Source organism: Dipodomys merriami, unplaced genomic scaffold (assembly GCF_024711535.1).
Source record: "Dipodomys merriami isolate MVZ:Mamm:240054 unplaced genomic scaffold, mDipMer1.0.p SCAF_70, whole genome shotgun sequence".
In the NCBI taxonomy this organism is placed as follows: Eukaryota; Metazoa; Chordata; class Mammalia; order Rodentia; family Heteromyidae; genus Dipodomys; species Dipodomys merriami.
This window is the reverse complement of record NW_027206291.1, coordinates 1,574,312-1,584,792: the sequence shown is the minus strand read 5'-3', so window position 1 is coordinate 1,584,792 and position 10,481 is coordinate 1,574,312. Positions and strand designations below refer to the sequence as shown.

The 10,481-nt window shown below is 64.5% G+C and overlaps 1 protein-coding gene across 2 annotated transcripts in view; it reads right to left on the bottom strand.

Annotated features, from left to right (window-relative positions):
* Positions 1-354: 354 nt before the first annotated feature.
* LOC138817550 (mediator of RNA polymerase II transcription subunit 26-like) overlaps positions 355-10,481 on the bottom strand; it is a 32,588-nt gene continuing 22,461 nt past the window's right edge. For both annotated transcript variants that reach the window (XM_070008007.1, XM_070008009.1), the window contains exons 2-3: positions 3,312-3,386; positions 355-3,032 (exon numbers count right to left, since the gene is read on the bottom strand). In XM_070008007.1, coding sequence (XP_069864108.1) covers positions 1,392-3,032; positions 3,312-3,386 — 1,716 coding nt within the window. In that variant the 3' untranslated portion in view covers positions 355-1,391. The remainder of the gene's footprint in view (positions 3,033-3,311; positions 3,387-10,481) is intronic.

The window sequence follows — 10,481 nt, the reverse complement described above, 5'->3', positions numbered from 1 at the left end:
GATACTACACCAAATCAAGGGAGAGAAAGTTCACCACTAGGTAGTAAGGCAGCTCAGCCTGGGCTGGGCACAGCTTGCGCTGCCAGACCCGCGCCTCTCAAGGACTTACTTTCGGGTCGAGGGCTGGCGAGGGAGGCCCCGGGACCTGGGGGACAGCTCTGACTTGGGCAGGCAGAGGCCCCACAAACAGCAAGGCCTACGGGCGGCTTGGCCGCTGTGCGCTGCATCCAGGCCAGCGGCCGTGGGGCCCCGATCTGCAGGGACAATCCAAGTCCAGAAAAGGGCTGCTGCTCGGCTGCGTGGGTCCAGAGGGGAAATGACTCACACCCAGGCTGGTTTGTGCAAATGTTTTTTTTTTTTTATTTCCACATTTATATCACAAGGTGTCCACTTACTGGACCAAATAGCAAAGTTGCTTCCTTCTGCGTCCAGAGAACACAGAAGTCTAGTACTGTACATTCACTAAGGCTCCTTGTTTTTGCAAATCGCATTTATGACATAACCATAAGGCAAACGAATCTAAAGGAATGGTTCTGAGTGTTTCCAGCGCACAGACACGTCTCCCTCACCCAGGAGAACAGCTCACACACAGTAGCACCCGCGCTTACTTTGTGGTGGGGGGGAGGGAGAAGGGGTTCTAGAAAGCTGAAATTTTCTAGAAGTGCAGGAAGAAAAGAGGGCAGAAAAAGGAAAGTTATCTGGCTGGTGGTCAGATGGAGGACGGGATGAAAACAAACTTGAAAACTGAAACTTCTGCAGCATTTAGGAACCGGGTTTGAAGTGAAACCAGATACAAACGGGTGGGTCTGCCCGTGGAGTCAGGGGTGAGGCTGGTGGCCAACTGGCCTGCCCACCCAATGCTCATGGCCAAGAAGCTTCCAGCAAATGACAGAAAGAAAACACTGGCTCAACAGTGGCTGGGTGGGGGTGAGAAAAAGAGGCTGAGGTGTGGCCCACTGTCGGCCTGGTGAGAACAGAAAATGCAGAGATGAGATGCGTGCGTCTGTCGTCTGTCGCTGTGTAAAGGTAACCTCTCCCGGGGCCTGTCTGCGCCGCCTGCCCGCCCACCTGCCACGGAGGGCCCAGGGCTTGGGCGTGGAAGGGGCCTGCACCTTGCAGGGGGGCGGGGGCACGGGGGTGGGGTCTGATGCTTTTAGAGCTGGTTTGCTATAGAGTTCTGAACTCCCTTCTGCCGTCCCGCCCTTCCTTCTGCAACGTCGTCCTTCCTTTGCAGTTTCGTTAGTAACCTGGTAGCAGCATTTCACAAGAGAAGGAGACTTGGAGGGAAGAGACAGAGCCTCCCCTGGGCCCACCGCCCTGGGCTGCCAAGCGCGCTGCCGCCCCTGTCCCTGCCAGGCGGGAATGCACTTTGGGGCAGCTGCAGCGCCAGGTCAGTCCAAGCAGACATAAGGCAGAACGTTCAAGCGCCCGTCATCGCCGTGCGGGTCGAGCGACATGCACTGCGTCCAGTCATACCAGTTACCCTGTGTGTCCTGACACCCGTTCACCCCCGGCCACCGGCCGGCCTGGAGCCTGTCCAGATCGTCCCGCGCGATCTCCCGGGTGAGACCCGGGAGGTGGCTGGGCGGCTCGAGCGGCAGCAGCACGTGCGGCTGCCGGGCCCCACGCCGGCTGCTCTCCTCCTGCCGCAGGTACTCGGCCATGAAGTGGTGCGCGCCGGGGGTCTGCGCGCCCGACGAGGACAGCAGGCTGCTCTGGCGGCTCAGGTACGACTGCACGATCTCACTGCGAGACAGCTCCTTCCAGTTCGTCTGTTCGAAGGGGCTCTGTAGGCTGGCCTTGGCCTCTGACTTGTCCAGCTCTGTCCTGGCAGGTGGCTCAGCCTGCACGGGGCTGTCTACCCGCACCGGCTCTTTCTGGGTCAGAGGTTTGATCTGTCTCGTCATGGGGTCAAAGGTGAGCTTCCGCTCTTTTAACCGCACAGGCTTCACGCCTGCCTCGGCCTCCTGCCCGTCCAGGTTCACCGTGTAGTCCCGAGGCCGGTACCTCTTTTTCTTCTTGCTGTCCGAGCCCCCCGAGGAGGCAGCGTCGCTGTCCGCCTTGGAGGAATCCGGGGAGAGGCCAGCCCGGGCGAGGAGGGGCTCTGCGGGGAGCGGCCCGGCCTTGCAGCCCGGCCCCGCCAGCCGCGGGTGGCCCTCGGGCTGCTCCGGCCAGCGCCCCGGGCTCTCAGCGCTGGGCAGCAGCTCCAGCCGCCGCACGGGGGGCGTGGACGGCTGGGCCGGCGGCAGGGGTGACGGCACCTGCGGGGTGTCGAGGGGCTGAGGCCGCGAGGAAGGGCTGGGCACTGAGCCCTTGGGGGCGCACGGGCTCCGCTGCCGGGCAAAGGAGCCCTCGTGCCGTGAGTTCCGGGGGCTGAAGGAGCAGCGAGGGGGCCCCCGAGGGTGCGGGGGCCCCGGGGTCTCCTCCACACTGTCCAGCTGCTGCAGCACCGAAGCCTTCGTTTGCGGGCAGGGCCCGAGGGGCTGGCCCGGGCCGGGGGAGGTGGGGTGCGGCCGCACTGCGTTGATGGGGATCTTGCCGCCGTGCTTGTCATTCTCGCTGGGCTCCAGGCGACCGCTACTGTCCCGGGGGCTGGGCAGGCTCTCGGGGCTCCCGCTGAGGCCATTGGTGGGGAGGGGGGATGAGTTGGGGACCTGGGACTCGTGGCCGGCTTTGGCCACCTTGGGCGGCGGCCCGGGATGGCCCAGGTTGCGCTGGTCCCCGCGGCGCTTGCGGCTGCCCAGCCTGTCCAGCCGCTGCCCGGGCAGCCTCTGGATGTCATTCCGCGTCTTCAGGTCCAGGATGCTCTTGGGCGCGCTGGCCGTGCCTGCCTCGGGCCGGCAGTTGTGCGCGCCGCCGTTGGCTGAGCCGGGCAGCCCCGGCAGCCCCCGCAGCGCCGCCTCATTCTGGTGCGCGTGCGCGGGCTCGATGAGCTTCTGCCAGCTCCGCAGCAGCCGCTTGGCGCGCTTGGCGAGCTCCTCGTTCTGGGTCTTCTTGCGGACGTCGTTGATGAGCTTCCCCAGCCGCGTCTCCTGCAACCAGAGTGGGTGGCCCGCTTACTGCTGTGCCACGCCACGCCATGCCACGCGGGGTGACTGCCCAGATACATGACCCACACTCACCCCCCATCTAAAGCCCTTGGCACCACAAGCTTGGCACAGCAGGGCCGCTGCCAGGGCCGCTCTGTGCATGAGAAAAAACCCGTTAGAAAGGCGACAGAGGACCAGAGCCGAGGCATGAGGCCTCCCCACGTCCCACGTGGACCCCAGCCCTTGGCCCCTGGGAAACGGGGATGCAGGTAGGTGACCCACCTCTAGTGCCTCTTTGGTAATGGGGTATCTCTCCAGGCTGGAGATGACTTCCAACACCGCCACCATGTTCCGGATCTGTAAAGCAAGAGCCACAGTCAGCTGCCACCCTCAACCCACAAGGCTGGGGACCCTAGGGCGTACCCACGCAGCCCCCACCCCACCCCCAGGGCCTTTCTGCTCCCCAGGCCCACCCCTCAGGGCCAGCTGACGGACCGGCGGGGCAGCTGATGGCCGCCTCCTGGGAGCGTGAACGCAGGAATGGAAAAACAGGGAAAGACACACCAACTATGCTTCATGGGAAAGAACGACGTGGCACGGTCAACCAGCCCGCCTGGTCTCAACCACATCTTTCCAGAGCTCATCTGGAGATAGCCACAGACACCCAGGGGGCAAAAAAGTCACAAGCTGCAAGATAGGCAGCCAGGTGCCCGGGCCAGCGGCTCCACAGGGCACCTCGGAGCAGGCTGAGCCGGCAGCATCTGCGCAGGCGCACCCACACCGGGCGCCGCGCCCCGTGCGGCAGGGCCGGGCCGGGCCGGGGCGAGGACGGCCTGGGCTTGCCTCTGACTGCGTGGCCCTGTGGGCTCCGTGATCAAGACCCGCCGGCACGGAGGCCGGTCCTGAAGGGACAGGGAGCCCTGGTGGCCTCGGGGCGAGCCACGCGGCCTCCGTCCCACCAGTGACCTCACTCTGGTCGATGTAGAGCCCGGGGCTCTGCACGCTCGCTTGAGCAGCCTGGCCCTGCCCAGCAGCACAGAGTGACCTTGTCCCCGGGCCAACAGCGTTGCTCCCAGACAGGAGGCACAACACCTGGGCACCCCAGAAATCAGTGCTGAACTGAAAGGCCAGCCAGAGCGCTGCATGTGCTCCGTGGCTCCCGCCGCTCCTGTCCCCAGTGTGCTCTGGAGAACGAGCCCTAGCCCCCTGCCCCTCCCCCAGCCCCAGAGCTCCACGGCCATGAGGACCAGAGCTGCGCACTTCAGGCCCACCCTGGCTGCGGGGACCCAAGCAAGACCCCGAGCTACACACAAGGGGCCTGCACCCTCCCCGAGCAAGAAGGCGCAGAGACACGGCAAGGCAGGGTCACAGGCAGGCAGTGCCTGGACGCCGGGCGCCCGAGAGGAGGCGACGTGCTAGGGAGGGAGACTGCTGGGGTAGACGGCAGGTGGAAGCGAGGTACAGGCCTCCCCCAGGTGCAGAAAGCGGGGGGGGGAGGGGGGACCGGCAGGCAGGCACCTGGAGCGGGCTCCCCGCAGCTCGGCAGGGCGCGTCCCCGCAGCACCAGGCACTGTCTGCATGGGAGCCTGGAGGAGGAGGAGGCTGGGCACCGCCCTCTGCTCTGCGCGGATCTCGAGCCCAGGCCTCCCCCCAACAGCCCATGGCCGGGGCCCTGGGGAAGCCATGGCCTGGGCCGCGCTGGAGTTCAGGAGTGGAGCCGGCTGCAGCCCGGCCTCTCCGGGAGGGGTCACGCAGAGGGCGCGGGAAGCACGGGCGCTGCAGGGCTCGGGCACAGCGGGCCACGCGGGCAGGAATGCGCTGCGCCCACTCCCACGCCTGCCCTGAGGGTATTTCCAGCCACGGCCCGAAAGAAGGAACTGAGACACCCCATTTGGGAGTTTGGGGATCCCTCCTTTCTGCGTCTGAAGTGCCCCCAACCTGACTCTCCCTGACGGCAGGGGCGCACCCCCTGACCCCGGGGCCACTGGCTGGACCCCTGCCACCCACTCTCCTTTCCCAGCCCCCTTCCCACCACCTGGCACGGGCTCTTCCCCCGGTGCTTTGCTCTGTGGATTGGGGCGTATCTAGCTGAGCGGGCACTGCCAGTGTTCCCCAAACCAGCCTCGGCGAGGACACACCTGGGTTCATAGCCCAGAGCACACATAGGGCCATTTCTTTTTTTATTTTTGTCCGTCGTGGGGCTTGAACTCTAGGCCTGGGCGCTGTTCCTGAGCTTCTCTTGCTCAAGTCGAGCACTCTACCACTTGAGCCACAGCACCACTTCCCATTTTCTGGTGGTTCATTGTAGAGAGTCTCATGGCCTTTCCTTCCTGGGCTGGCTTTGAACCTCGATCCTCAGATCTCAGCCTCCTGAGTAGCTGGGATGCCAGGCGTGAGCCACCGGCGCCCAGCGTAACACAGAGCCACTTCTCCTAAGGGCACTCAGGAGCCCTGGCCAGGGAGGCCCCGGCCCCACCGCAGTCTATGCCCTGTGGTCCCCCCACCCCGAGGGCTGCGACGACGGCACTGAAGCCAGCTCATCACCGGGCTGGCCCTTGAAGTGGCCCCCACTCCCATGTCCCCTCAGCACTGACTCCTGGCCTGGCCTGGCCAGCCCTGGACACTGCTGCCCGACGCCCAGCGACACCGCCCGTAGCTCAAAGCAGCTCAGGGCAGCTGCCCGAGCAGGGCAGGTAAACCAACGTGTGCGTGTGTTCCAATCCCCTCACCCACCTCCTCGGCTCACAGAATCAGGCCTATTTTCATACACGCCAACCATCTCTGGCTAGCAGCACCCCCAAAGAGCCTGTTCCTCTTTCTCCTTCCCCCCCCAACCACCAGCGGCCAGGTTTTCTCCGCAGTTCCCTTTCCTAAGCTCACAGGTCGGCCTGGCTTTGTAAAACCCCAGCAGCCCGGCACCCGGGGCCAGGCTGGGCCTCGTGCGCTGGCGGACAGGTGCTCTATCATGTGAGCCACAGCGTGGCCTTCTGCCTTGAGCTATTTTGGGCCCCACTCGGGCCCAGCTTTGGTGAGGGCGGGATCTTCACTGCTCCTTCCCTAGTGGCGAGGAGGTCACACACAGGAGCCGCTTGTTTTGGCGGCAGTACGGGGATTTGAATTCAGGGCCCGGTACTTGCTGGGCAGGTGCTCTGCCTCTGGCCCTTATTTTTTGCCCTAGTTATTTTGAAATCAAGTCTCACTTCCTAGTCATGTTGCCCGGGCATGCTCCCGGCTGGAAATCCTACCTTATGCTTCCCCTGGTAGCTGGGGTGACAGGCGTGCACCACCATGCCCAGCTTTCTTCTGCTGAGATGGCGTCTCACTAACTTTCCTGCCCAGGCTGGCCTGGAACCACGATCCTCCTGTTCCCAGCCTCCCTCCCAAGTAGGACTGCCGCACATGTGAGCCACTAGCGCTGCGCTTTTTTTTTTTTTCCCCCAATGCAGAATGGTCTAGACAAGAATCTACCAAAACAGCTGAGCTCAAAAGACTCTGGAAGTGTTCATTAGCAAGCAGCTGTCCTTCCAAATGAAAATAAGCTATAGCTGACCCCAGGGCGGGGGTCTGTGCACACCAGGTTGCTGAGCATGCCCGCGCAGCTGTGAGTCCCCAGGGCACCCCATTTGTTCTAGGCCGTGTCTGAGGCACGTCTGCACAGGAGGCTCCAGGCCTGTCCTCTGCGCTCCGGCTGTCCAGCCGCGCCCACCCCACACCTGGCAGGAGCCGGGAGAACCTGCCAGGCACCGATGCTCCCTGGCGTGCCCTGCTCAACCACATGGGCTCTGCCTAACCAAAGCCACTTCCCCTCGGGAGGAGGACCGGGGGCCACAGTACTTCCCACGGACAGGCGGCCTGCCCGTCCTCGTGGGCTTGGAGTCGTATACACGTCCTACAACAGCCCGCAGAGCAGCGGCGGGAGGACGGCCCGGGCTCATAGGCAGGATGGGGAGGGTGGGAGGTGGCGTGGGTCCCCGCGGATCCTTATTCAAGCTCCACTCCCCTGACCCGGGTCCACAGGGCTTCCGCTCCTGTCACTTGGCCCTTTCTGAGCGCACACAGGCTTCTCGAGTGCCTGCAAGAACTGGCTCCGGGCAGGTCCCGGAGACCGTGGCTGAGGATGGGGATGGGGGGGCTCCGCCTTCCCAGCCTCTCCTCTAGGAAGAGCCAGGGCCGATGCCAGCTCCACAAGCCTGGAAGTGATCCAGTGCCCAGGGAAGGGACACGCACCCATCTACACGACTGCAGGACGCGGAGCGCGGGTGAGAGTAAGCCAGCTTTCCAGGAACACACAGGGACTAGACAGACGGTGAGCAGTCACAACGAGCAATTAGGAGCAGAAAGGCTAAGAACCTGGGGGCCCAAAGCGTGGCTGGGGCGCCCTCTGTGGCCCGTGCTGGCACAAGCTCGACGGGAGCCACACTGCGCCCAGCGGCCCTCAGTGAGCCTGGAGAAAACAGGGACTGGGGTGCGGGCCGCAGGAGGGCCTGGCAGGCAGCGGCAGCAAAGCAAGGGCTGCGGCTCAGCAGAGGGCAGCGGGTCCCAGCCCACGGCGGGCAGGCGCACGGCGGGCAGGCGCTGCACCCCAGCCGCAGGGTCGGCAGGAATTGTGCGCGTCAGAACACAAGTCACAAGGAGGCCCCTCAGCCTCTGGCCTGCGGCCTGGAAGAGGACTGGCCACGGTGACCTGCCCCGCCAGCAGGAACAGGGGTCTGGGTGTGTTCTGAGCCAGGGGCTGCGCCGGGCGGTCCACTACTTGCTTTAGCAGGGCACGTGTGAACACACACACACACACACACACACACACACACACACACACACACACACACACACACACACACACACACACACACACACACACACGACACAGGCCCCACCACATGGAATTCTACTCAGCACCGAAAAGGAACTACGAACACAGAGCCCATCACAGACCCACCTCAAATCAACACGCACAGGACAGACAGCAGACGGGGGGGGGGGGGGGGCCGCTGGACGTAGTGTACGACTACAGAATTCTAAGAAAGCACCTCGCCAGGGCTCACGCCTGTCATCCCAGCTGCTCAGGAGGCTGAAGACCTCAGTTCAAAGCCAGCCTGGGCAGGAAAGTCCGTGAGACTCTTATCTCCAATAAACCACCAGAAAACCGGAAGTGGCTCAAGTGGTGGAGCGCTCACCTGGAGCTGAAGAGCGCAGGGACAGCGCCAGGCCCAGAGTTCGAGCCCCACAACTGACCAAAAAACAAAAAAAAGGCAACCTCAACTAACGTGCAGCCACCAAGCAGTTGTCTGTGGGCAGGGGTGGGGAAGGGAGAAGGATCGTGAAGGGTGAGAGGAAGGTTCTAGAAGGATAGGTGGCTCTGTGCATTTACCTCAACCAGTACCTGCCACAGGCTTCCTGACCAAACGTCCACTTGAAATGTGCCATGTTAGTTATGTGCCAATCCTACCTTAACAAAATTCTTTTAAAAAGAGAGAGTAGAGGAAGTTTCTTTGTGAGGCGACGCGCTCTCCTCAGCCCAGCCCTCACGTGGGGGGAGCCAGCCCCGGGGGGGGGGGCTGCTGCATCTACCTCCAGTCCCACCTGAGTCCCGGGGGCTAAACAAGGACTGAAGAGGAAACGCAAGGCCCTCTCCTCCCATCAGGCCCCGCCAGCCCCAATAAGCACTGGTTTCTCTTTCTGGAACCTTCTGCTCACATCATCCATGCATGCCACCTGTAGGTCTGCTCCCTGGTTCAGAGCCTCTACCCGAAGGGGCCGAGCTGCAGCTGAGGCTGCAGAAACCAGCGTGAGCTTAGAGCCCGCGCCCTCACCCCCACAGGCTCCCACACGACACGGGAAACCCAGGAGCACCTCCCGGCAAAAGCCGGACACACACCTGCACCGAGCCCGCCAGAGACAGCACTGCACCCTCCTCCACAGCACCAACCCCACAGCACCGACCCCACAGCACCGACCCCACAGCACCATCGCCCCACAGCACCATCGCCCCACAGCACCATCGCCCCACAGCACCATCGCCCCACAGCACCATCGCCCCACAGCACCAACCCCACAGCACCATCGCCCCACAGCACCATCGCCCCACAGCACCATCGCCCCACAGCAGCGTCCCGTTCCCCCACAGCACCATCGCCCCACAGCACCGACCCCACAGCACCGACCCCACAGCACCGACCCCACAGCACCATCGCCCCACAGCACCATCGCCCCACAGCACCGACCCCACAGCACCATCGCCCCACAGCACCATCGCCCCACAGCACCATCGCCCCACAGCACCGACCCCACAGCACCGACCCCCACAGCACCATCGCCCCACAGCACCATCGCCCCACAGCACCATCGCCCCACAGCACCATCGCCCCACAGCACCATCGCCCCACAGCACCATCGCCCCACAGCACCATCGCCCCACAGCAGCGTCCCGTTCCCCCACAGCACCATCGCCCCACAGCACCGACCCCACAGCACCGACCCCACAGCACCGACCCCACAGCACCATCGCCCCACAGCACCGACCCCACAGCACCGACCCCACAGCACCATCGCCCCACAGCACTGACCCCACAGCACCATCGCCCCACAGCACCGACCCCACGGCACCATCGCCCCACAGCACCATCGCCCCACAGCACCATCGCCCCACAGCAGCGTCCCGTTCCCCCACAGCACCATCGCCCCACAGCACCATCGCCCCACAGCACTGACCCCACAGCACCATCGCCCCACAGCACCATCGCCCCACAGCACTGACCCCACAGCACCATCGCCCCACAGCACCGACCCCACAGCACCATCGCCCCACAGCACTGACCCCACAGCACCATCGCCCCACAGCACCATCGCCCCACAGCACCATCGCCCCACAGCACCATCGCCCCACAGCAGCGTCCCGTTCCCCCACAGCACCATGCTCTCCCTGAACAGCTGCTACCACAAAGCTGGCAGCCGCCCCAACCCCTGACGAGTCTCCAGCTCCAGCAGAGCCACGGCGCCCACGAGAGGGGCAGGCGCACCCCCACGGCGCCCACGGCACCTACCTCCCGCAAGCAGGGGGTCCGCGCTCCAGGCTGAGAAGAGCCTGACCTCTGCAGAACACGGGGCGCAGCCACGGTGTGTGCTCCACGCCACGCTCAGAGCCCCCCTCCCCCATGCCACGGTGTGTGCTCCACGCCACGCTCAGAGCCCCCCCTCCCCCGTGCCACGGTGTGTGCTCCACGCCACGCTCAGAGCCCCCCTCCCCTGTGCCACAGTGTGTGCTCCACGCCATGCTCAGAGCCCCCCCTCCCCCGTGCCATGGCCGGGTCCAGAGGCGCACCCCACTCCAGCTCAGCTCAGCGCCAGGGCCCCAGCCTGTGAGGAGCAGGCGCGGGGTACCCCCAGGCAGTCACGGTGCGGCTCCCTCCGGTGGGGCAGATGGCAGGGCCAGGCGCCCCGGGCCCGTGAGGGGAG